Genomic DNA, 26,391 nt, shown 5'->3' with positions numbered 1-26,391 from the left:
TATGGCAGGCGACCAACTTGGCTTAATGGTGAAATCCTAGCGGATCTTAAACATAAAAAAGAAGCTTACAAGAAGTGGAAGGTTGGACATATGACCAGGGAAGAGTATAAAAATATTGCTCGGGCATGTAGGAATGTTATCAGGAGGGCCAAATCGCACCTGGAGCTGCAGCTAGCCAGAGATGTCAAGAGTAACAAGAAGGGTTTCTTCAGGTATGTTGGCAACAAGAAGAAAGCAAAGGAATGTGTGGGCCCCTTACTGAATGAGGGAGGCAACCTAGTGACAGAGGATGTGGAAAAAGCTAATGTACTCAATGCTTTTTTTGCCTCTGTTTTCACTAACAAGGTCAGCTCCCAGACTGCTGCGCTGGGCATCACAAAATGCGGAAGAGATGGCCAGCCCTCTGTGGAGATAGAGGCGGTTAGGGACTATTTAGAAAAGCTGGACGTGCACAAGTCCATGGGGCCGGACGAGTTGCATCCGAGAGTGCTGAAGGAATTGGCGGCTGTGATTGCAGAGCCACTGGCCATTATCTTTTGAAAACTCGTGGCGAACCGGGGAAGTCCCGGATGACTGGAAAAAGGCTAATGTAGTGCCAATCTTTAAAAAAGGGAAGAAGGAAGATCCTGGGAACTACAGGCCAGTCAGCCTCACCTCAGTCCCTGGAAAAATCATGGAGCAGGTCCTCAAAGAATCAATCCTGAAGCACTTGCATGAGAGGAAAGTGATCAGGAACAGCCAGCATGGATTCACCAAGGGAAGGTCATGCCTGACTAATCTAATCGCCTTTTATGATGAGATTACTGGTTCTGTGGATGAAGGAAAAGCAGTGGATGTATTGTTTCTTGACTTTAGCAAAGCTTTTGACACGGTCTCCCATAGTATTCTTGTCAGCAAGTTAAGGAAGTATGGGCTGGATGAATGCACCATAAGGTGGGTAGAAAGCTGGCTAAATTGTCGGGCTCAACGGGTAGTGATCAATGGCTCCATGTCTAGTTGGCAGCCGGTATCAAGTGGAGTGCCCCAGGGGTCGGTCCCTGGGGCCGGTTTTATTCAATATCTTCATAAATGATCTGGAGGATGGTGTGGATTGCACTCTCAGCAAATTTGCGGATGATACTAAACTGGGAGGAGTGGTAGATACGCTGGAGGGGAGGGATAGGATACAGAAGGACCTAGACCAATTGGAAGATTGGGCCAAAAGGAATCTGATGAGGTTCAATAAGGATAAGTGCAGGGTCCTGCACTTAGGACGGAAGAACCCAATGCACAGCTACAGACTAGGGACCGAATGGCTAGGCAGCAGTTCTGCAGAAAAGGACCTAGGGGTGACAGTGGACGAGAAGCTGGATATGAGTCATGCAGTGTGCCCCTTGTTGCCAAGAAGGCCAATGGCATTTTGGGATGTATAAGTAGGGGCATAGCGAGCAGATCGAGGGACGTGATCGTTCCCCTCTATTCGACATTGGTGAGGCCTCATCTGGAGTACTGTGTCCAGTTTTGGGCCCCACACTTCAAGAAGGATGTGGATAAATTGGAGAGAGTCCAGCGAAGGGCAACAAAAATGATTAGGGGACTGGAACACATGAGTTATAAGGAGAGCTGAGGGAGCTGGGATTGTTTAGCCTGCAGAAGAGAAGAATGAGGGGGGGATTTGATAGCTGCTTTCAACTACCTGAAAGGGGGTTCCAAAGAGGATGGCTCTAGACTGTTCTCAATGGTAGCAGATGACAGAACGAGGAGTAATGGTCTCAAGTTGCAGTGGGGGAGGTTTAGATTGGATATTAGGAAAAACTTTTTCACTAAGAGGGTGGTGAAACACTGGAATGCGTTACCTAGGGAGGTGGTAGAATCTCCTTCCTTAGAGGTTTTTAAGGTCAGGCTTGACAAAGCCCTGGCTGGGATGATTTAACTGGGAATTGGTCCTGCTTTGAGCAGGGGGTTGGACTAGATGACCTTCTGGGGGTCCCTTCCAACCCTGATATTCTATGATTCTATGATTCTATAGATGGTCTGGCTTAGCAGTCCACAGCTGGGCTGGGGTCTACACGTCAGGGATGATAGTCAGTGAGCAGGAGTCAGAGGAATCGCTAGAGCTGGGTTCAGTAAGCAAGAGTCAGGGTCAGAGTCAGGCTGGGGTTGGAGAGCAGAGTAGTATCAGGGTGAAGTCAGGAGGCAAGAGTCAGGGTCATTGTTGGACTGGGATCAGGAGACAAGGTGAAGTCTGGAGTTGCAGCAGGCCCAAAGTCTGTGTGGTTGCCCAGACAACTTCCTGGGGCACCCTCCAGGATTAAATAGGGTGCTTGGTCAATCAAAAGGCTGCAGGGGTCAAACTGCATCCCTTGGGTGGACTTCGTGTGGTGCCTGCTCTCCAAAGTGCTCTGCGTGGCCTCCTGGTGGCATTGTGGGAATGTCAGCTGTCCCAGGCTCTGCAGACTTAGTTCTAGTCCGTGAATGCTTATATGCACCATCAGGGCCCCCCATCACCTACTCGCCCGCACATCCCTCTCAGTGCGCCCCTTACATCCTCCACCTCTCCCATTGTCCCCCATGGCACTGTCTGACTCCACCCCCTCCCCCACTTTCTCCTCACCCGATGGCATTACCTAACATCCTCTAACCCCACTTTGTCCACTCCCGCACCATGGCACAGCTTGCCCCCTCTGATCTCACTTTGTCCCCCGCCCGAGAACAGGCTGCCTGTGATCCCATCCTCCTGAAACAACCTGCCCCCATTTTGCCCCTTCCCCATGCTTCAATGGCACCTAGACTGACCAGGCCTTTGTCTTTAGCAGCTTTGTGTGCACAGAGATACCATGCAGTCTTCCCCGACTCTCCCCAGTCTGTTCCCTGCTGCTGCTGGCCCAGGTAAGGAGCCTTCATCTCTGCTGCCACAACCGGGGGAGTACAGGGACTTAGAGGGTGGTGTCGGAGAGAAGGCTTTGGATTCTTTGACCATGGGATGGTGTTCCATGAAGGAGGAGTGCTGGGCAGAGACGGGCTCCACTTACGAAGAGAGGGAAGAGCATCTTTGCGAGCAGACTGGCTAACCTAGTGAGGAGGGCTTTAAACTAGGTTCACCGGGGGAAGGAGACCAAAGCCCTGAGGTAAGTGGGAAAGTGGGATACCAGGAGGAAGCACAGGCAGGAACGTCTGTGAGGGGAGGGCTCCTGCCTCATACTGAGAATGAGGGGGCGATCAGCAGGTTATCTCAAGTGCTTATATACGAATGCACAAAGCCTTGGAAACAAGCAGGGAGAACTGGAGGTCCTGGTGATGTCAAGGAATTATGACGTGATTGGAATAACAGAGACTTGGTAGGATAACTCACATGACTGGAGCACTGTCATGAATGGTTATAAACTGTTCAGGAAGGACAGGCAGGGCAGAAGAGGTGGGGGAGTAGCACTGTATGTAAGGGAGCAGTATGACTGCTCAGAGCTCTGGTACGAAACTGCAGAAAAACCTGAGTGTCTCTGGATTAAGTTTAGAAGTGTGAGCAACAAGAGTGATGTAGTGGTGGGAGTCTGCTATAGACCACCGGACCAGGGGGATGAGGTGGATGAGGCTTTCTTCCGGCAGCTCGCAGAAGCTAGTAGATCGCACGCCCTGGTTCTCATGGGTGACTTTAATTTTGCTGATATCTGCTGGGAGAGCAATACAGCAGTGCATAGACAATCCAGGAAGTTTTTGGAAAACATAGGGGACAATTTCCTGGTGCAAGTGCTAGAGGAGCCAACTAGGGGGGGAGCTTTTCTTGACCTGCTGCTCACAAACCAAGAAGAATTAGTGGAGGAAGCAAAAGTGGATGGGAATCTGGGAGGCAGTGACCATGAGTTGGTTGAGTTCAGGATCCTGACACAGGGAAGAAAGGTAAGCAGCAGGATACGGACCCTGGACTTCAGAAAAGCAGACTTCGACTCCCTCAGGGAATGGATGGGAAGGATCCCCTGGGGGACTAACATGAAGGGGAAAGGAGTCCAGGAGAGCTGGCTGTATTTCAAGGAATCCCTGTTGAGGTTACAGGGACAAACCATCCCGATGTGTCGAAAGAATAGTAAATATGGCAGGTGACTGGCTTGGCTTAACAGTGAAATTCTTGCTGATCTTAAATACAAAAAAGAAGCTTACAAGAAGTGGAAGATTGGACAAATGACCAGGGAAGAGTATAAAAATATTGCTCGGGCATGTAGGAATGAAATCAGGAGGGCCAAATCGCACCTGGAGCTACAGCTAGCAAGAGATGTTAAGAGTAACAAGAAGGGTTTCTTCAGGTATGTTGGCAACAAGAAGAAAGCCAAGGGAAGCGTGGGCCCCTTACTGAATGAGGGAGGCAACCTAATGACAGAGGATGTGGGAAAAGCTAATTTACTCAATGCTTTTTTTGCCTCTGTCTTCACTAACAAGGTCAGCTCCTAGACTGCTGCACTGGGCATCACAGCATGGGGAGTAGATGGCCAACCCTCTGTGGAGAAAGAGGTGGTTAGGGACTATTTAGAAAAGCTGGACGTGCACAAGTGCATGGGGCCGGACGCGTTGCATCCGAGAGTGCTAAAGGAATTGGCGGCTGTGATTGCAGAGCTGTTGGCCATTATCTTTGAAAACTTGTGGCGAACGGGGGAAGTCCCAGATGACTGGAAAAAGGCTAATGTAGTGCCAATCTTTAAAAAAGGGAAGAAGGAGGGAACTACAGGTCAGTCAGCCACACTCAGTCCCTGGAAAAATCATGGAGCAGGTCCTCAAGGAATCAATCCTGAAGCACTTAGAGGAGAGGAAAGTGATCAGGAACAGTCAGCATGGATTCACCAAGGGAAGGTCATGCCTGACTAATCTAATCGCCTTCTATGATGAGATTACTGGTTCTGTGGATGAAGGCAAAGCAGTGGATGTATTGTTTCTTGACTTTAGCAAAGCTTTTGACATGGTCTCTCACAGTATTCTTGTCAGCAAGTTAAAGAAGTGTGGGCTGGATGAATGCACTCTAAGGTGGGTAGAAAGTTGGCTAGATTGTCGGGCTCAACGGGTAGTGATCAATGGCTCCATGTCTAGTTGGCAGCCGGTATCAAGTGGATTGCCCCAGGGGTTGGTCCTCGGTCCGGTTTTGTTCACTATCTTCATAAATGATCTGGAGGATGGTGTGGATTGCACTCTCAGCAAATTTGCGGATGGTACTAAACTAGGAGGAGTGATAGATTCGCTCGAGGGAAGGGATAGGATACAGAGGGACCTAGACAAATTGGAGGATTGGGCCAAAAGAAATCTGATGAGGTTCAATAAGGATAAGTGCAGGGTCCTGCACTTAGGACGGAAGAACCCAATGCACGCTACAGACTAGGGACCGAATGGCTCGGCAGCAGTTCTGCGGAAAAGGACCTAGGGGTGACAGTGGACGAGAAGCTGGATGTGAGTCAGCAGTGTGCCCTTGTTGCCAAGAAGGCCAATGGCATTTTGGGATGTATAAGTAGGGGCATTGCCAGCAGATCGAGGGACGTGATCGTTCCCCTCTATTCGACTTTGGTGAGGCCTCATCTGGAGTACTGTGTCCAGTTTTGGGCCCCACACTACAAGAAGGATGTGGATAAATTGGAGAGAGTCCAGCGAAGGGCAACAAAAATGATTAGGGGTCTGGAACACATGACTTATGAGGAGAGGCTGAGGGAGCTGGGATTGTTTAGTCTGCAGAAGAGAAGAATGAGGGGGGATTTGACAGCTGCTTTCAACTACCTGAGAGGTGGTTCCAGTGAGGATGGTTCTAGACTATTCTCAGTGGTGGAAGATGACAGAACGAGGAGTAATGGTCTCAAGTTGCAGTGGGGGAGGTTTAGGTTGGATATTAGGAAAAAAATTTTCACTATGAGGGTGGTGAAACACTGGAATGCGTTACCTAGGGAGGTGGTAGAATCTCCTTCCTTAGAAGTTTTTTAGGTCAGGCTTGACAAAGCCCCGGCTGGGATGATTTAATTGGGGAATGGTCCTGCTTTGAGCAGGGGGTGGGACTTGATGACTCCTGAGGTCCCTTCCAACCCTGATATTCTATGATTCTAGGGGGAGCTCTTTCCTCATGGTCAGTGCTGGCCCCATTGCCCCAGGCTTGCCCTGGGGGTTGTTGTGGTACAGGTGAGGTCAGAAGTGAATTTGGCGGCATCTCTGTTCTAATGCCAACAGCCCAATAGCTCATTGTGATGAGATCCCCAGGGTGCAGCCTTAACCCTGCTTTGCTAGTGACAAGCAGCAAACCCCTCCAGGCGCTGTGATCACTCAGCAACAGCAGGTGGAGCCCCTCAGCCAGCTAGATCGCATGAATGCTCCCAGAGCTGGTCATGAATCACTCAGAGAAAGGCACCAGCCGAATTCCCCCAGCTCCCAGCCTTGCACCTCAGGAATATACAGGAACTCCTCATTTAAAGTCGTCCCGGTTCACGCTGTTTTGTTGTTATGTTGCTGATCAATTAGAGAACATGCTCATTTAAAGTTGTACAATGCTCCCTTCTAACATCATTTGGCAGCCGCCTGCTTTGTCCACTGCTTGCAGGAAGAGCAGCCCATTGCAGCTAGCTGGTGGATGGTTGGAACTAGGGTGGACTGGCAGCCCCCCTATCAGCTCCCCGCTCCCCTAAGTTCCCTGTGCAGCAGCTGCCCAGCAGGCTATCAATTGCCCGCAGTTCAGCTGTCCCTCCCCCCACTGCCGTGTGCTGCTCCCCAAGACTCCTGCTTGCTGGGGGGGGAAGAGGAGGGCTAATGTCAGGGTGTCTCCCTCCCCCCTGCTCCTGCACCCCGCTTACCCCATCTTCCATAGAGCAGGGACACATGACAGGAGGGAGGGAGCTTGCCCTGGCAGCAGCTGTGGCTCAGCTTGCTGATCTAATTAACAAGGCAGTGTACTTAAAGGGGAAATGCACATCTCTCTCACACACACAAGGTGTGTGTCTCTGTCTCTGTCTGCCCTCCTTCCTTTCCTGCTGCCTTGTAGAGTGTGAGAGTTAACCCTTTAGGGCTCAGCCAATTGCTAGTTCATCATTTAGCAGTAAGGCATTCCCCGGGAAATATCCCACCCTCTTACTCCTCCACCTCAACCAAGCTTCACAATCATCATCACTGTGTATCCGAGGATCCTGTTGAAGCTCACAGATAGGCCGTCAAAGATCACATCAGTGGGAGGGAATCTGACCTCGCAATACAGTCCAGTAGGGTGTGGGCAGTGTAGGGGGCTAGGGTGGGGGCGCCCTCAGCCTTGGGCTGAGCACTTGCTCACTTCTCCTGGCCCTATCTCATGACTCTGTCCCTTTGCAGGTGGCAGAGAGCCCAGGAGCTCCCAGCCAGTGGAGCGTGGCTGGGCCTGGGGTGTCCGCCAGCGCCTTGCTGCCCAGCTCCAAGAGACAGGGAGGCCTGACCCCCAGCACTTGGACGCACTCGTGGCTGAGCTGATCGCTGTGTTTGTGAAGGTGCTGCAGAGGAGCAGCCGAAGTGCCTGGCTGCACCTACTGGATGTCCTGCAGCTCCTCAGCCCCTTCCGGGAACAGCTGCGTTGCCGGGAGGAGCTGCTGCCCTACCTGGAGAGCCTCTGTTACCAGTACTACCGAAGTCAGGCCCTCGTGTCTGACATGGATGTCCTAGGAGCCATGGGCCAGGCCTTCCCCAGGGACCACTCGGAGCTGTTTGCCCATCCACTTGCTGCACACTACAGGGATCCAGTGCCCCCAACCAATCTGCTCCCTGTTGGCTCAGAGCCAGCCTTCGCAGGGCAGCCCTGCCTCTTTGTCCTAGACCAGGAGGTAGAAGAACCAGCAGCTGTGTGCCAGCCAGGCCCAGTGTCTTTGCAGCAGCTGCAGAGAAGTGTGGGTCTGGTGGGCATGGAGCTGGCTCAGGAGGAGACCCAGTGGACAAGAAGCCTGGGTCTCATGTCCCTTGCCCTTGGTACAGAGGTGCCTGTGAAGTATTGCTGTGCTGAGCCGAGGTAAGGGCTTCCTCCGCCAAATCCTGGCTCGAGGCTTCAATGTCCTCCCCCAGGGCATGGGCTGTTCTTGTGGGTCCCGCACAGAACAGGGATCACCCACACTCCCCAGGGCCACAGGGATGCTGGACTGTATGCCCCAGAGCTCACTGACTGGAGAGCCTGCCAGCTGGTGGTGGGGACTGTGAGCCAGGACTCCTGGGTTCTGTTTTCAACTCTGACAGGAGAGTGGGAGCTTGGGAGTTCGCTCAGGGGAACTGGGCAGCCAGGAGTCCTAGATATTTTTTCTAGTCCTCCCTGTGTGATGGTGTAATGGTACAGATCCCCCCTGGGGAGTGAGTGTCTCTCCAGCACTGTGAAGGTGCAAATCCTAGCCATGTTGAGTATGGCATCCCAGCTGCTCTCCCCCTGCCCACGCACTGGAGGGGGACGTGGGGTGACCTCTGCCCTGGAGCTCTCACAGTCATGCTGTCTTCACTGCAGGCTCCTTCCAGACCCAGGCGGAGAGGCTGCCACGCCCACCCCACAGGTGGTGGAAGGAGAGCAGAGCTTCTCCTGGCAGTCCCTGACGGGGCTCCGGGCTGCTGAGATTTTTGTGAGGAACAGGCACCTGGGGAAAATCAATTTTGTCTACCTCAACGTTGCCCCCAACAGGCACTTCAGGTAACTGCACTCCAAACTCAGCCCTCTGCACCCACACTGCCCCTACCAGGCACTTCCTCAGTGCTGTGTTAGCCTCTGGGATGTCAGGCCCAGTGCCCCAGTGGTGCTGCAGGGCTCTGTGCCCTGCTGGCCTCCCCATGGCAGGGGCAGGGGTATGTGGATGGGTGGAGCAGCCAGGCCCTGCTTCCTGTTTCCATATAGGCCTTCAGAGTAACAGCCGTGTTAGTCTGTATTCGCAAAAAGAAAAGGAGTACTTGTGGCACCTTAGAGACTAACCAATTTATTTGAGCATGAGCTTTCGTGAGCTACAGCTCACTTCATCGGATGCATACCGTGGAAACTGCAGCAGACTTTATATACGTTGGTATCTTTCTTTCTCGATACAGGCCCTACGACCTGGTTGTGGTTCCTAAGCGGCAGGCCAACCCCCAGCACTATGTCTTCTCCCCCTTTGGGGTGCTGCACGTGCACCCAGATGAAGGCGCTGAGACCCTGACACTCGGAGAGTGGCACCGAGAGGCCCTGCTGTGGCAGCTACTCCAGTGCATCCCCTTCTTCAGGCACTACCTTGTCCGCAAAGCCTTTGCCTGGTGAGTGGCCCAGGGCACTGCAGAGAAACCTGAGAGATACCACCCTCCACACTGTGCTCGGAGGATGGTGCCTGGGGGCCTGAGCCCTGGATGCAGGGGACCTATACTGCACATGTTGGAGCAGGACCTGAGGTTGGTTGGGCCCCATTAGCAACCCCATTAGCAGCTTACAGGATCTGCACCTGATGGTTCTTGCTGCAGGCACATGGGCTGGAGCCCAGGGATGTGGACAGGGTGGGACCGATAGCAGCAGGTCGGGATGGAGCCCCTTGTTGATGTGCAGTGTCTCACCTCCCTGAGCTAGTCCCTCCTCTCAGCATGGCACAGCTCCTAGTCTTACTCTCCTTCCCCCATAGCTGGTGGCAAAATGTGAAGCACCTGCAGCTGCTAACACGCCAGGAAGCCCTGGGCAGCTACCTGCTCCTGGCTGTTCCCCACTTTGGAGCAGCACTGCTCCACATTTCCAGGTAAGAGGGAGAATGTGTGTGTGGGAGGGGTGTCCCTGCCCCAGCCAGGACCTTAACTGAGAGCTGTACCCCACTCAGAGCAGCCCCTGTCCAGGTGCCGCTCCCCTTGGAATCCCAGCTGAGAACACCCCGTGCTGGAGGCCCAAGGCCCTGGATGTAACCTTATCTATAGTTCGTGGTTACTTTAACAAATTCCCACCCCAAGGGCCAGCCTCCGAGACAGCTTGCAGGAGAGAGGTTACCACAGAAGGGTCCCAATGGTGCGCAGCAGAGACTCCCATAGTGTTCTTTCCATAATAATTCCCTTTATTAATCAACCAAACAATGCACACACTGTGTTACCAACCCAAAGCTCTTGGTAACTTTTACTCTGTGTGAGGTGGTGTCAGGAAATAAATCAGGGGAGACATGGCCGGCCGACCGATAGATGACTGGCACAAACAGGACAACACAAGAGTGCTTTTGCTTAAAGCTGAACTTTATTTAGTCTCAAGCACTTATACACACGTCCGCAACAGGTTAGTAAAACACCCCCAACCCTTGATAATTACCAAAGCTGAGTGTGGCTCTCGAGTGGCACAGCGGCAGCCCGTCTACCGGTGGGCAACATAAGATGCAGCCAGAGGGAGAGTCCAGTCCTGAAGAGTCCCACCACCTCAAACTTTTCCCCATTATTTATACATTAGTAATAGAATGACATGTCCCTTAAAGAAAACTTGTTAAGTAAGCAGTTTCAATGGTCAAGCAAGAGATTCCTTCTGATTATTGATTAACCAGGTGTGGGTTTTTCCAGAGTTTGCAGGCTTGAGGCCCCAATAGACATTCCTGGGGCACATCCTGCTCCTCTAAGATGCATGTAACAGCAACTTCAACACAATTCTTATCAGGAAGGACGCGGGGTCAAGCTGCCCTCTCTGTGGCACCCAAAAAACATTAAACTGAGACTGCTGAATGTCCAATTTACAGCCTGCTGACTTGGCTGCTTTTAGCAATAAGTCATAGTGGTTTCAGGCACTTTACTGGTTTGCCAAAGTCTCCCCGTACAACTGCAGTCTGGTAAAGCAGAGAGAGAGACCTGTACAGAATGGTGTTAGTCTTCTTTGTCATCGTCCTTGTTAGGTGGCTTATTCCTTCACCCACTTACTTCCCTGGTCCTTCTCGCATGAACAGAGAGCAACAATACCCAAAGTCCAAAGGTGAAACAATTCGATGTTTATTGGGGTGAACTTCCAGCAAGCATGATTCCAGTTTCCTTCCTTAGTGTCCCCCTTCCCAGCTCTGACACCACAGAGCCTTACATCTGTGTTCCTGTTCCCATTCCTGCCCTTAGCCAAACATGATTCCAATTTCCCCACCCCCATTCCCTGTTCCCAGTACCCACACGCACACACCCACTCACTTCCTGATTGACTGCAGACTATATAGTAAAACCTGAGTTCTGCTTAGCTATACCTTAACCAATCATTTTACTGAAATTTAACTAACCAAACCTAACATATTGTAACATAATTATTTAACCAATTATATCCCACCACCTTAATGAGTTTACACCCAGCAAAATGAATTATACAGCAGACAGAAACAATCCCAGAACCAGACAGAGATTATACAGACAAACAATGGGGAAATGAAAAGGAGTACTTGTGGCACCTTAGAGACTAACCAATTTATTTGAGCATAAGCTTTCGTGAGCTACAGCTCGCTTCATCGGGTGCATACATAATGGGGAAATGGGGACTACAGTGATAGAACAAACACAGAAGTGAGGATTTCACATCCCAGCTATTGATAAGTGAGTTCTTGCCAGACAGGATGCTATCAAACTAGGTTTCCTTTTACATCTTCTAGGCACTTCCCTTTCTCTGGAGGCGATAGGCATTATCAGGACAGGATTGTATTCCTAACAGCCCAATAGCACCTTATTTCAATGTGACTAGTTTGGGATGTGAGGAGGTGACCGGTCGCTTCCCAGCTTATGGCTGCCTCTGTGGCTTAGCCAAAGGCCTTAGCCTAAGAACAAGGCCTCAGACTGTCACAGTAAGAGAAGGACCTTACACCGGCAGACAGTGATTTTGATTCTTTCTTTTATACCTCTATCACTAGCCAAGTGATAAGAATACACCTAAATTCTTAGAGTATAGACCTTTACAGACAGGCCTGAATATCTGTATCCTAACAGTCCTTACCAGTGGGTGTCCTCCTGGCATCTCCCCCAGACAAGGCACGCAGGCTGGGATACACCCACTGGGGTTCAGACATATTTATGAAGGTTTGAACCCCTTTTCTGTATTTGAACTTCCACACCTCACTACTTTTGGGGTGCCCCATTTTTCATAGGCTAACTCATTAATATTTACATCACCTTAGCATGGTAGTAACAGGTGGTTTCCTGAAGCAAGTCTCGAACATTTCACCCTGACTAGCAGTGTTTGTCTTGTGGCATCTGCTATCTTTCAGAGACATTAGTGTCGAAACTCTGCAGTTTTCAAAACAGCAGCATCAGGAACATACACGTAGGCTCAGCCGGTTTATTGTTAACATGCTAATGCTACAACATTCAGTAATACTTACCTTTCACCTCTTTGTCCTAAATATACCTGATACCCTTTATCCTGGGTTATGCAGAAGACAGAGCACACGCACCCCCTCCCCCCCGCCTCTTTAGGTTCTCCAGTGGTCCTCACTGAGTGCTTTCTCCCCAAGCAGGGGCCTGAGGAGCTTCTGTGGGGCTCTTCCCTTCAGGGGCCAGTTGTCTTCGCACTCCTGACTCCCTTCAGGCTCACAGGGGACATTTGCTTCAGTGGTGCTGTGAGCAGAGCCTTGGGGATGAAGGGCTGAGGCCCCAGCCAGTGAGCTCAGGGTTACTGGACTGGACCCCAGGAGGGACTCTCAGGCTTCTACACTCCTGGTCCTATCCTCGACTGTCTGGGGCTGAGTGCCCAGGTGAGGCTGGCTGTTCCTATGGCCCTGCCTGATGGATCCTGCTTCCTTCTAGACTCCTGCAGGAGCTAAGATCTGTACACTGGCTGCCCCAGGATGACTCCAAATGCTACACCTTCCCGGAGCTACAGCAGGCCCTGGCACAAGAGAATGGCCGTGCCCGAGGCCTGCTCAAGAGGTTCCTCACCCTCTGCTCAGCCATTCTCGAGCTGGTAAGGCAGGGTTGGAGCATCAGGGAGACCTGTACTCCCAGTGCCCCTTGGCTTCTCTCCTGGAGTGCCCCCTGCTGGGAGGGGTCAGAACTGCAGTACCAGTAGCTCCACAATCAGTGCTCCTGCCCTGCTCCCTACAGTGCCCTCTGACGGGAGCTCCACTCGCAGCCGGTGCCCCTGCCCGGCTCCCTACAGCTCCTGCGGGGAATGGCCAGGAGCTCCACAACCCCGCGGCCGGTGCCCCTGCCCGGCTCCCTACAGCTCCTGCGGGGAATGGCCAGGAGCTCCACAACCCCGCGGCCGGTGCCCCTGCCCGGCTCCCTACAGCTCCTGCGGGGAATGGCCAGGAGCTCCACAACCCCGCGGCCGGTGCCCCTGCCCGGCTCCCTACAGCTCCTGCGGGGAATGGCCAGGAGCTCCACAACCCCGCGGCCGGTGCCCCTGCCCGGCTCCCTACAGCTCCTGCGGGGAATGGCCAGGAGCTCCACAACCCCGCGGCCGGTGCCCCTGCCCGGCTCCCTACAGCTCCTGCGGGGAATGGCCAGGAGCTCCACAACCCCGCGGCCGGTGCCCCTGCCCGGCTCCCTACAGCTCCTGCGGGGAATGGCCAGGAGCTCCACAACCCCGCGGCCGGTGCCCCTGCCCGGCTCCCTACAGCTCCTGCGGGGAATGCCCAGGAGCTCCACAACCCCGCGGCCGGTGCCCCTGCCCGGCTCCCTACAGCTCCTGCGGGGAATGCCCAGGAGCTCCACAACCCCGTGGCCGGTGCCCCTGCCCGGCTCCCTACAGCTCCTGCGGGGAATGCCCAGGAGCTCCACAACCCCGCGGCCGGTGCCCCTGCCCGGCTCCCTACAGCTCCTGCGGGGAATGCCCAGGAGCTCCACAACCCCGCGGCCGGTGCCCCTGCCCGGCTCCCTACAGCTCCTGCGGGGAATGGCCAGGAGCTCCACAACCCCGCGGCCGGTGCCCCTGCCCGGCTCCCTACAGCTCCTGCGGGGAATGGCCAGGAGCTCCACAACCCCGCGGCCGGTGCCCCTGCCCGGCTCCCTACAGCTCCTGCGGGGAATGGCCAGGAGCTCCACAACCCCGCGGCCGGTGCCCCTGCCCGGCTCCCTACAGCTCCTGCGGGGAATGCCCAGGAGCTCCACAACCTCACAGCCAGTGCTCCTGCCCAGGAGCTCCACAACCCCACAGCCAGTGCTCCTGTCCTGCTCCCTATAATGCTCTTCCAGTGCTGGGAGAGGAGTACCTGGGAGTTCCCCTCCACAGGTCCTCCTCTCCCATTGAAGCTCCACGCCTGCCCTATGGACCCTACAATTCAAGGCTTTTAGGGTCCTGGTTTGGCTAGGAAAGCTCTGGGAACTCTCAGGATTGTGTTCCCCAGTCAAATCAGGGAATAGTGCTTCCGCCATGCCTAATGTTTCTATCAGAGACCTTTTAGGACCCTCTTTCTCCATCCCAGAGCAGCAAGAAAGAGTCTCCTGCAATAATGTGGAGCTCCATAGCTGGGAGAGATTTGGGCAGCTCCCTTCACTCCTTCCCCATCCCACCCTGAGCACTGACGGGGAAATGGGTCTGTGCAGGGAACCTGCCTTTCTCAGCCCCCATGTGTCCATGTCCTTGCAGGTGCGGGATGACACCTACAAGATGGTGCATGGGCTGCAGACCCAAGTGCAGAGCTACAAGCTCTACATCACCAAGGAGTCCCTGTATCAGCAGAGAGTCCACCACAGGGACCTGGAGAGGAGGCTGAAGGAGGCCGAGTTCTGGATGCAGAGGCTAGGCAGCCTGGCCCAGCTGGTGAACCTCCTGACCTGCCAAAACCTGGTCTCCATCGTGCAGGAGGAGGTCACAGCGTTCGTCAGCAACGTCATGAAGGTGAGGCAGGGAAAAGGAGGCTGAAGGCTTTGAGTCTTTCACACCCTTGGCCTGCCCTTTCTCAGTCTGACCCTGGCATAAACTCAGAGTTGAAGGCCAGACAGGGCCATTAGGCCCCCTAGGCTGACCTGTGATAGCACAGCCAGAGACTCCTGTCCAGCCCCCTGCACTGAACCCCGTCACTGGTGTTTTATCTAAAGCAGTGGTCTCCAAACATTGGGGTTGCCATGCCCCCCGTGCCCTTGTCTGTGCCCCTCGGAGCTGTGGCCGTGAGAGAGAGACATGGGGTAAGAGAGCTGAAGCTGGGGCCAGGGGCTGGGGGTGGGAGCGGAACCGCAGACAGGCCGTGGTGGGGGCTGGCAGCTGGGCCCACGGCCAGGTGTGGCTACACTCCCAGCCCTGCCCCAAGGCCAGGGACAGAGCCGCAGCCAGCAGACATGGCTAAGGGCAGGGGCGGGTCTGGGAGCGGAGCAGCAGTTGGGCCGGAGGCTGGGGCCGGGGCCAGGGCCAGGGGCGGGGCTAGGAGTTGGGTGAGGATGCCACTGCAGATGGGACCAGATCAGAGCGGGGGGTGGGGAGGGGCTGCAACTCACAAGCATTCAATGAAGTCTAAACACATTCTTATCATTCTAATACCTAGTTAACAATACTAACACATGGGTAAGCCAAAAGCTGGTTTCAGCTATGTCAGTATTCAGCTGAGACATTGGGACTTTGGCCTGAGCTATCTTGTCTGTCAGCATCACAGAAGACTCCACCACTTCCCTTGGGTCACCATTGCTGTTAAACATTTGGGCCTTATTTCCAATCTGAATTTTTCTGGCTTCAGCATCCAGCCATTGGTTCTTGTTCTGCCCTTCTCCACTAGCTTTAAGAAGTCTCTAGCATCTGGTATTTTCTCCATAAGGTGATAATTATACACCATAGTCAAGTCACCTCGCAATCTTCTTTTGGATAAGCTAAACAATTTGAGCTTTTTAAGTCTCTCCCTATAAGGCATTTTTCCCAGCTCTTGAATAATTTTTGTGGGCCTTTTTTGGCACTCTCTCCAATTTTTCAACATCCTGTTTAAAATATGGATACCAGAACTGGATGCATTATTCCCGGCTCAGTCTCACCAATGCCATATACAGATGTAAAAATCACCTCCCTGCTCATTCTCACTCCTCTCTTGTTTATATAGCCAAAGTTCCCATTAGCCCTTTTTGCCACAGCATCACACTGGGAGTTCATGGTGAGCTGCTTGTCTGCTATGATCCCTTTCAGAGTCTATGCTTTCCATTATATAGTTCCCCATTCAGTAGGTGTGGCCTGAATTCCCTGTTCTTCTTCGAGTGATTGCAAGTGTGCATTTCTCTCTTGGTTTGTGTGTGCCCTACGCACGATCACCAGACATTTCTTCGCTCAGTGGTAGCTGTCAGGGCGGCTCAAGCACCTTCTGCTGCCACACACTGCTGGCATCTGTGTAAAGCATGCAGCTGACTCTGAGCCCCCACCCCGCAAGTTCCTTCTTACTGCCTGGGTTGGTTGCTGGAACGGCTCTTCTTGCATTTGCAAGTTCTCTTAGTGGGCTGTTTTTTCTTGTATTGTAAATAGTGTTATTAAGGTTATTAGGATTTAATTAGTTAGAATTTTTTTTAACAATCTCAGGGTTTCGTTTGTCTCCTGGTGCCAAGGGATGCCCCTGTTAACAAGCTTCAAGCCCTGTGTTTCCTGCAGTAAGGCTATGCCTGTGAGCAACCTGCACTCAAGGTGCTTGAAGTGCCTTGGGAAAACTCAGATTGGAGGGCATTGCCAAATTTGCAGGGACTTTTAAACCTTGTAGAAGAAAGTTTCTACTCATCGAGGTGGTCTTGAGACCTCCATCTGAGCCAGGCTGGTCAGACTTGGCACTGAGTGCCTCAGCATTGGTGAAGAGTGTGCCTCCTATGTACCTGAGTCCTGAGACTGCTGAAAGTGGGAGAGGCTTGACACAGAAATCTGCTGGGCAGGGGGCTAAGTGGAGAGTGCAGTCTAAGCCCAAGCTGCTTCTGTACAACAGAAGATGGTACCGTTGACTCCAGCACGTGGGCAGGTTTCATCGAGTCTGGAGCCAGAAGGAGCTCCTTCCACATCTGTGGCACCACACTGCACTCTTGCTATCTTGGTACCAACCATGCCGGCAGCATTTACGGCTGCCAGGGACCTCCTGGCCCTGTTGGGGGCAGTATCGCTGGCAGTACAAGAGGTGTTGCTGGACATGGGAGAACCAGCAGGATTGGTACAACACTCAGTACCGTGCCAGCCTCATTTACCCTTGATGGCTCAGTCTTTCGTACTGTCCTCTCTGTGGGCCTCTCCACTTTGGCACTGGTTGCTGGCACTATCTGAAACTGCACCTCTGTGGTTAGCGGCAGGAGAATCATCGTCTTCTGAATCAGAGGTTGGGTCCTATGTTTCCTGTCCTCAGAGACTCTCTTGCTATTCCTCCTCCAGACATTTCCACCCTTCCATGAGCCAGTCACAGAAGTACCATTGAGTGGTTAACCAGGAGAGTAGTCTAGGGGTACAGCAAACAGTGACTGCACCCCGACTCCTAAGGTCCCACCCACCTGTGCCCCTCCTCCTGTGGTATTACTTGCGGAGTTGAGACTGACGCATGACTCGAAGCAAGGGGTGGCATGTGACCCTGCTAGGAACCCTTCCCCCCATCGTCAATTAATCAGAGTGGGTTTCAGCCCTGTTGGAGCTCCCCGAGAGTAGATTTGACCAATCAAGGCAAGTTCAGCTGTGGGGAGACCTTTCTGGAAGAGGGTCATGTGACCCCTTGAAGAACTTCTCCCACCACCCTCTAATAGTCAGCATAGTCCCTCCTGGAAAGGAAATGTATACTAATCAGAACAGGTCTAGCACAAGGGCCTAGGCCGGAACTCTCGATCTCTGGAGTTCAATGGTTGGCCAGTCAGCAGCACCACTCCTGGAAGCCCATTGTCTGTGGAGGAGGCCATCTTGTTTCAAGAGCTTGTTTTTCAGATTTCTGGAAATGCTACGGGGAAACATGGCCTCCGCCATCACCCCCATGAGAACCATGGAATTCGTTTGAGCTTGGAGGGTCCATAGTCATCTGCAGAGACGGTGCTACATCAATGACCGTTCTGAGGAGGCGGTAGGAGCTGCCGAGGGGAGCCCTTTGGCCCAGCCATTGATGGATGCACTGGAACCCGACCCCAAGACCCAAGTGCTTGTGAGGCAGACTGACGAGCATCATGAACGCCCAGCATCTGCCCCTGTAGAGGAGGGCGACAGTGGTTCACTGCAGTTGGACAAGGTGAACGGAGATGACGTTGCTTAGGTAAATAGACTGTAAAAACTGGCAGTTGAGGATTGGGTATAATGGGCTAGGAGCCGACCTGCATAACTCTAAACCCAGTGCACATGCAGCTGTTTCTTTTCTGAAAATCTCGCTGCCGCCTTTCTAGAGGACCCAGAGGCCCTGGACAGCTTTGCATCAGAGAGCGAAGGGGAATCAGGCTCAAGTTGGTTTTGTTCAGCACCAAGACAACTTGTTCAAGAGGAGACCGAGTGTGAAGAGGATAATGGCTGTATGGATTTAAAGAAGGCCCTTGGCATAGAAGTAACTGAGCCAGTGCCATACTGTGAGTGTAAAAGAGCAATGTGGTTTATTGTATGTGTTTCTGTCTGTGCTGTCCTTAGTCACTGTCTTAGGGAGACGATTTTGAAGATGGTGAGGGCTATGTTGTAGACGAGCCAGGCCAGTGGCATCATGACTGTGTGACTTGGACGTCAGAGGATAGAAACTGCAAGCTCCAGGCCCTGTGTGCTGACCTGTTTTTGGAAAGCTTATTGAACACTCTTATTGCCATAGGTTATGCAATGCAGTGTCTGTGTGTAACCCAAGAAAATTTAGCGGAAGGGATGACCTTGGTAAATGCTGTGCAAAGCACTCGAGACGCTGACAGTGACTTAAACAATATTACCAAGCTGAAAGATACCCACTTAGTGCATTATCTTGATCACCTGCTCAACACAAAAAGTTACAGAACCCTGCTTAGGGGAAAGACTAATGGTAAGAAATCTAAAAGGATTAAATTAGAGAATGGTGAGGGACAAGCATGTGATATAATAAAACTTGGCAATGTAAAAGGTCTGCATGGCCTTTAAATAGCATGAAAGTTTTGGTGGGGCATCTCCATTTGTTTTCAAGGGCTGTATGTCTGTAACCCTTCTGCCCGTCAGAGTTGGCAGCAACAAGGGCCGGGTTCAATATCTAGGGGTTCCATTCCAATAACACAATGCAAACCGGCTCGAGCCCCCACCCAGTGACCTGGGACAAATATATACCACTCCCGCTGGGCGCCTCCAAGAAGCAATACTTCCCCTCTTGCAAGCACATAGTCTGAGTGTAGCAAAAGTCTTTTAATAACAGAGAGAAACAATGTGGCATTATGTTGGGGAAACACCACCAACAGGATTCATAACACAACCCATGAGCAAAAAAAAAACCCACCCCAGGCAAATTGGGGCATGCCCTTTTCCCTTTGGTTCTTGAGTCCAGCAACCCCAAATCACCCAAAGTCCCAAAAGTCCAATGCCCCAAAAGTCTATGTCCCTGGTCAGGGCAGCCCCAGAGTTCGAAAGTTTATCTGCGGAGCTTTACCTCCCAACCTGGGTGGAAATGGGACGGGGGTAAGAGGCACGTTACGTGATCTGAAGCTGACCGCCCCATAGCGGCGCTCCACTCCGCCAGCCGCCCCACGAACTCCTTCGCTCAGCTGCGCTCCGCTCCGCCAGCCGCCCCACGAACTCCTTCGCTCAGCTGCGCTCCGCTCCGCCAGCCGCCCCACGAACTCCTTCGCTCAGCTGCGCTCCGCTCCGCCAGCTGCCCCACGAACTCCTTCGCTCAGCTCCACGGCCCACAAGCAGCTCCTGCCATCCACACACTGCTCTGCGTCGAACTGCTTCACCAGCCGTCCCGCAAACTGCTCCACAATATATCTTCAGGCTCCCCCACTACTTAACACAACACTCAGTGATTTCAGCTCTTAGGTGAATTCAGCTTATAATAGGGGAGCCCCAGTGTTGGTGCACTGTCAGCCCAAAGTGAGCTCAGCAGCCTATAACTAGACTTCTAATGAAATCAAAATTAGCTCTGATATTCCACAGTGGAGAGAGGAGGAAGTGCAATTAGCATGTAAGGCCCTCACCAAGGGGCCCATGCCACCAAGTATTAATACTTGTCCCCAGCCTCTCTCCATTCACACAGTTTTGGAACCCATGACCCTTGTCTAGCGAGTGCTACTTAGTTGATGGTGAATCCCTCCATCATAACAAAAGGCCACGTACAGTTCCAAGCACAGTTCCCATAATCAGGGTAATAACAATTTATTCTTCCTGCCCCAATAACAGAGACACTGGGGATCCCACAGCAGCCAAAGTGACCATTTGGGCAGCTATGGTCTCATTCTAGGCGTGGTGGGTGTGCCTATGCAAATGAGATCGGCCCCTGAAGTTCTTTTCCACAACTTGCCACACCTCACCACCAGATGTCAGGGTGGAGCTCATCCTGACACTGCTTACATGTCTTTTAAATAAAAATAGTTTGTGAGAACCCAGTTATTGTGTCATTAAGAAAAGAGACCTATTTACATCAGAAAGCTGAAGTGCAAGTAGTAGAATTCAGTGGAAAGAAAATAAAATCATGTTTAAAATAAAGCTAAAACGCTCTGATATTCTGTATAAAACATGGATGTTCGCGATGTGAGTACAAATGAGCTGACTCAACGCCATTGAACTGCATCAGTTTAACCAGAACCTACTGAAAAAACGGGGTTGTGTGGAGCCTATTGCTGTCCAACACAATCACACGCCCAGGTTTTCTTCATGTTCCATCGGGGTTAAAGATATTCGGTCCTGTTGGAATTGGAAATGTGATCAGTAATGAGGTTTGATGAGCATTCATCCACAATAAGGGGGGTAGGAAGTACGGATTAATATTAATCAGGGGGTTGTACAATGCTGTGGGGCTGTCTTTCCAGTAACTCAATCATTAAAAGTTTAAAAATAATATATTAAACAAACAAACAATGGTCTAACCCAAAATGGAAGGTGGCAAGAGTTCACAAACCTCCACCACCTCATAACATAAGAATGTGCTGTAACATTTAAAAGCCAACATTGTAGGTTGATTACTCTGGTTGTGCTACATCTGTTTTTATTTAAAAACAAAGCAGAACTTTAAGTACAAAAGAAACATGTTTAAAATGAAAAGAAACAAAAACAAAAAAACTAAGACATTCATTGATATCTGCAAGGCTCCCACTCTAGTCATGGAAAGGGGTACAGGTAAAAGGGACATCCTCAAGGGGAAACTGAGGGGTAAACAAAAGGGAGGTCAGTGTTTGGAGGATAAACAGATGGCCGTCAAAAAGATATCATCAAGGATGCTTGCAATTTTTTTTTAAAAGGTTAAACAGGTGATGAGAAAAAAACAAAAAGCGATGCCCCCTAGTGGAGGCTGTCAAACTGTCATGTCTGAAAATAGGGAGGCTGGAGCGGCCTTGGCACTTATGGGGCGGTGGTGACTCTCACATAGGGCTGGTCTACACTGTGTCATTAGATCGACATTCCCCGCATTGGGTCGAATTTATAATTAGCTTGTCTACATTACAGAGCCCTTCCTGCCGACCTAAAGGGCTTTTAAAATCGCCTGTACTCCACCTCAATGAGAGGAGTAGCGCTAGTTTCGACCTTCCCAGGTTGAAGTAGGAGTAGTGTAGACACAGTACAGTGTATTTCAACTTGTTTGGCCTCCGGGAGGTGTCCCAGAGTGCTCCAATGTGTCCCCTCTGGACAGCACTTTCAACTCCACTGCACTTCAGCCAGGTAAACGGGAAAAGCCCCAGGAACTTTTGAATTTAATTTCCTGTTTGATCAGCGTGGAGAGCTCACCACCACAGCTGACCATGGCTGCCCAAGTACGCAAACATGGAGCATACAGGAGATACTGGATCTGAGTACTGTGTGGGAAGAAGAGTCCGTGCAGGCAGAACTCTGAACCAGCAGAAGAAATGCTGACATTGATGCCAAAATCGCACAGGGCCTGGGGGACAAAGACTGCACCAGGGGCACACAGCAGTGCCCTGTGAAAATAAAGGAGCTCAGGCAAGTACCAGAAGACAAGGGAGGCGAACAGTCGCTCTGGTGTGGAGCCACAGACGTGCCGCTTCTATGGGCAGCTGCATGTGATTCTAGGCAGGCACCCCACCAGGACTGCAACACGCTTCGTGGAAACCTCCCGGGGGACACAAGTGGCCGTGGGCAACAACAAGGAGGACATTGTTGATGAGGAAGAGGAGGAGGAGAATAATGCACAGCAGGCAAGTGGAGGATCCATTCTCCCCGACAGCCAGGACCTTTTCCTAACTCTGTGGCCAGTCCCCTCCCAGGACCCACTGGTGTGGGACTGTGATGGTGAGGAAGGCACCTATGGTGAGTGCACACTTGTAATAACACTACAGGGGTTAAATGCAGTTGTGGTTACTGTTTAATTTGAGGTAAACAATTGGGATACAGTGGTGGCCAGTGCAGCCACAAAAGGGTGCTTCCCAGAAAAGCCTGTTTATGTGCCAAGAGTTTCCACACTACAAAATTTTCCCAGGTGTGCCCCCACACCGCCTACCCTTTTGTGTGTGCTTACCATGCCTGCCTGCAAACCGAAATCTGCCTCCCAGAGCTCTGCCATGTGTTGTACCTTACTGGCATGTTCTTCTTTTAAAACACTAAATTTGGCCGAGTACCTCAGGGAATGTATTTACTGCTATGAATTGTTTTATTCATTGCAACAGTTAACCTTTTGTTTTCAACAATGTATGCTTTTCCTTGCAGCTGCAACATTTTCTCTGGGTGCTTCCTCCACTCCAGCACAAAGGCTGTCCCAGATTAGAAGGCGAAAAAAGCAGACAAGGGAAGACATGTTCTGTGGTTTGATGCGTTCCTCCAAGGCTGACAGGGCCCAGCTCCGTGCATGGAGGCTCTCACTTTCAGAGAGCATGCGCATCGACCAAGAGGGCCGGAAAGCAATCAGGGAACAAGAGCGTAACACGCAAGAGGAGATGTAGCAGCTTATGGGGGAGCAAACTGACATGTTGAGGTGTCTGGTTGAGGTGTAGGAAAGGCAGCTAGACCTTAGAGTCCCACAGAGCACCATATCAGTATCACCTGCCATGTCGTCAACGCAGCAACTTATCGTGTTTTCTGAAAGGGGAAATTTTTCAATTTCCTTGCATATGCGCCTAATATTACTCTGACAATTTCTTTGCATGCTGGTAAAATTAATGTCTCTGTGACTGTATGTGGTTTTTTGCCTCTGCTACAAGCTCAGTGACCATGTAGCTTGCTTCTACAAGCCATTACCCTCTGATCCCACTGAGAGTTACCAAAAGCAACTACAGCATTTGCTCAAGAAACTTCCTGAAAAAGCACAAGATCAAATCCGCACAGACACACCCCTGGAACCCCGACCTGGGATATTCTATCTACTACCCAAGATCCATAAACCTGGAAATCCTGGGCGCCCCATCATCTCAGGCATTGGCACCCTGACAGCAGGATTGTCTGGCTATGTAGACTCCCTCCTCAGGCCCTACGCTACCAGCACTCCCAGCTACCTTCGAGACACCACTGACTTCCTGAGGAAACTTCAATCCATCGGTGATCTTCCTGATAACACCATCCTGGCCACTATGGATGTAGAAGCCCTCTACACCAACATTCCACACAAAGATGGACTACAAGCCGTCAAGAACACTATCCCCGATACTGTCACGGCTAACCTGGTAGCTGAACTTTGTGACTTTGTCCTTACCCATAACTACTTCACATTTGGGGACAATGTATACCTTCAGATCAGCGGCCCTGCTATGGGTACCCGCATGGCCCCACAGTATGCCAACATTTTTATGGCTGATTTAGAACAACGCTTCCTCAGCTCTCGTCCCCTAAAGCCCCTACTCTACTTGCGCTATATTGATGACATCTTCATCATCTGGACCCATGGAAAAGAAGCCCTTGAGGAATTCCACCATGATTTCAACAATTTCCATCCCACCACCAACCTCAGCCTGGTCCAGTCCACACAAGAGATCCACTTCCTGGACACTACAGTGCTAATAAACAATGGTCACATAAACACCACCCTATACCGGAAACCTACTGACCGCTATTCCTACCTGCATGCCTCCAGCTTTCACCCTGACCACACCACACGATCCATCGTCTACAGCCAAGCTCTGCGATACAACCGCATTTGCTCCAACCCCTCAGACAGAGACAAACACCTACAAGATCTCTGTCAAGCTTTCTTACAACTACAATACCCACCTGCAGAAGTAAAGAAACAGATTGATAGAGCCAGAAGAGTTCCCAGAAGTTACCTACTACAGGACAGGCCTAACAAAGAAAATAACAGAACGCCGCTAGCCGTCACCTTCAGCCCCCAACTAAAACCCCTCCAACGCATTATTAAGGATCTACAACCTATCCTAAAGGATGACCCAACACTCTCACAAATCTTGGGAGACAGGCCAGTCCTTGCCTACAGACAGCCCCGCAACCTGAAGCAAATACTCACCAACAACCACATACCACACAACAGAACCACTCACCCAGGAACTTATCCTTGCAACAAAGCCCGTTGCCAATTGTGCCCACATATCTATTCAGGGGACACCATCACAGGGCCTAATAACATCAGCCACACTATCAGAGGCTCGTTCACCTGCACATCCACCAATGTGATATATGCCATCATGTGCCAGCAATGCCCCTCTGCCATATACATTGGTCAAACTGGACAGTCTCTACGTAAAAGAATAAATGGACACAAATCAGATGTCAAGAATTATAACATTCATAAACCAGTCGGAGAACACTTCAATCTCTCTGGTCACGCAATCACAGACATGAAGGTCGCTATCTTAAAACAAAAAAACTTCAAATCCAGACTCCAGCGAGAAACTGCTGAGTTGGAATTAATTTGCAAATTGGATACTATTAATTTAGGCTTAAATAGAGACTGGGAGTGGCTAAGTCATTATGCAAGGTAGCCTGTTTCCTCTTGTTTTTTCCTACCCCCCCCCCCCCAGATGTTCTGGTTTAACTTGGATTTAAACTTGAAGAGTGGTCAGTTTGGATGAGCTATTACCAGCAGGAGAGTGAATTTGTGTGTGTATGCGGGCGGGGGGGATGTGAGAAAACCTGGATTTGTGCAGGAAATAGTCCAACTTGATTGTCATGCACATTGTGTAAAGAGTTGTCACTTTGGATGGGCTATCACCAGCAGGAGAGTGAATTTGTGTGGGGGGGTGGAGGGTGAGAAAACCTGGATTTGTGCTGGAAATGGCCCAACTTGATTGTCATGCACATTGTGTAAAGAGTTGTCACTTTGGATGGGCTATCACCAGCAGGAGAGTGAATTTGTGTGGGGGGGTGGAGGGTGAGAAAACCTGGATTTGTGCTGGAAATGGCCCACCTGATGATCACTTTAGATAAGCTATTACCAGCAGGACAGTGGGGTGGGAGTAGGTATTGTTTCATATTCTCTGTGTATATATAAAGCCTGCTGCAGTTTCCACGATATGCATCTGAGGAAGTGAGCTGTAGCTCACGAAAGCTTATGCTCTAATAAATTGGTTAGTCTCTAAGGTGCCACAAGTACTCCTTTTCTTTTTGTCAGAAACAGTTGCACAGTCAGTCATCAGTCTGACTGATGGATAAGCTATTACCAGCAGGAGAGTGAGTTTGTGTGTGTGGTTTTTGGAGGGGGGTGAGGGGGTGAGAGAACCTGGATTTGTGCTGGAAATGGCCCACCTTGATTATCATGCACATTGTAGAGAGAGTGGTCACTTTGGATAAGCGATTACTAGCAGGAGAGTGAGTTTGTGTGTGTGGTTTTTGGAGGGGGGTGAGGGAGTGAGAGAACCTGGATTTGTGCTGGAAATGGCCCACCTTGATTATCATGCACATTGTAGAGAGAGTGGTCACTTTGGATAAGCGATTACTAGCAGGAGAGTGAGTTTGTGTGTGTGGTTTTTGGAGGGGGGTGAGAGAGTGAGAGAACCTGGATTTGTGCTGGAAATGGCCCAACTTGATGATCACTTTAGATAAGCTATTACCAGCAGGACAGTGGGGTGGGAGGAGGTATTGTTTCATGGTCTCTGTGTGTATATAATGTCTTCTGTAGTTTCCACGGTATGCGTCCGATGAAGTGAGCTGTAGCTCACGAAAGCTCATGCTCAAATAAATTGGTTAGTCTCTAAGGTGCCACAAGTACTCCTTTTCTTTTTTCATCAGTCATGCTTGCTTTTCATTCCGATCCCTCAAATACTTAAAAAAAAGTTCAACTTGGCAGGGGATGAATGCTTGCTTGTAAGGTGTCATTTTAACTTGGCACCATGGCATGGTTTGAGAGTTTCTCCCTACTCACAAGACATTGTGGCAGAGGGCAAGGTGGTTCCCCTGTAGATGAACATCCATATTGCAGATAGCTCTCACAGAAGTGTTGGTTCACTTCCTTAGTTTCATGTTCAGCTTCATCACTGCAAGTAGATATGAAACTGCCAAAATCTTTTTCTTCAAGTATATGTCCATTTTGGGGTCATCAATTTGAAAGTCACCGCTGTAACTTTTGAGAT

General features: G+C 51.1%; 1 protein-coding gene across 2 annotated transcripts; it reads left to right on the top strand.

Moving 5' to 3' along the window:
- Positions 1–2,812: 2,812 nt before the first annotated feature.
- DNHD1 (dynein heavy chain domain 1) lies at positions 2,813–24,109 on the top strand. Of its 2 annotated transcripts, none has more exons than XM_073327107.2 (8): positions 2,813–2,868; positions 7,291–7,954; positions 8,435–8,614; positions 9,001–9,204; positions 9,561–9,671; positions 12,667–12,823; positions 14,450–14,701; positions 22,586–24,109. In XM_073327107.2, exons 1-8 carry the CDS (start codon positions 2,817–2,819, stop codon positions 22,685–22,687), a joined length of 1,722 nt encoding a protein of 573 aa, XP_073183208.1. In that variant the 5' UTR covers positions 2,813–2,816; the 3' UTR covers positions 22,688–24,109. The 2 variants fall into 2 exon arrangements, with proteins under 2 accessions (XP_073183208.1, XP_073183209.1); XM_073327108.2 differs by lacking the exon at positions 22,586–24,109 and adding an exon at positions 17,714–19,034.
- Positions 24,110–26,391: the final 2,282 nt, after the last annotated feature.

Source organism: Lepidochelys kempii, chromosome 1 (assembly GCF_965140285.1).
Source record: "Lepidochelys kempii isolate rLepKem1 chromosome 1, rLepKem1.hap1, whole genome shotgun sequence".
In the NCBI taxonomy this organism is placed as follows: domain Eukaryota; kingdom Metazoa; phylum Chordata; order Testudines; family Cheloniidae; genus Lepidochelys; species Lepidochelys kempii.
This window is presented reverse-complemented; position numbering and strand designations above follow the sequence as displayed.

Bases quoted from the DNA above. Each gene is read 5' to 3' on its own strand.
- DNHD1 (XM_073327107.2), top strand. From the start codon at position 2,817: ATGCAGTCTTCCCCGACTCTCCCCAGTCTGTTCCCTGCTGCTGCTGGC. The intron at 2,869-7,290 runs GTAAGGAGCCTT...GTCCCTTTGCAG, and splicing joins CCCTGCTGCTGCTGGCCCAG to GTGGCAGAGAGCCCAGGAGC. The intron at 9,672-12,666 runs GTAAGAGGGAGA...GCTTCCTTCTAG, and splicing joins GCACTGCTCCACATTTCCAG to ACTCCTGCAGGAGCTAAGAT.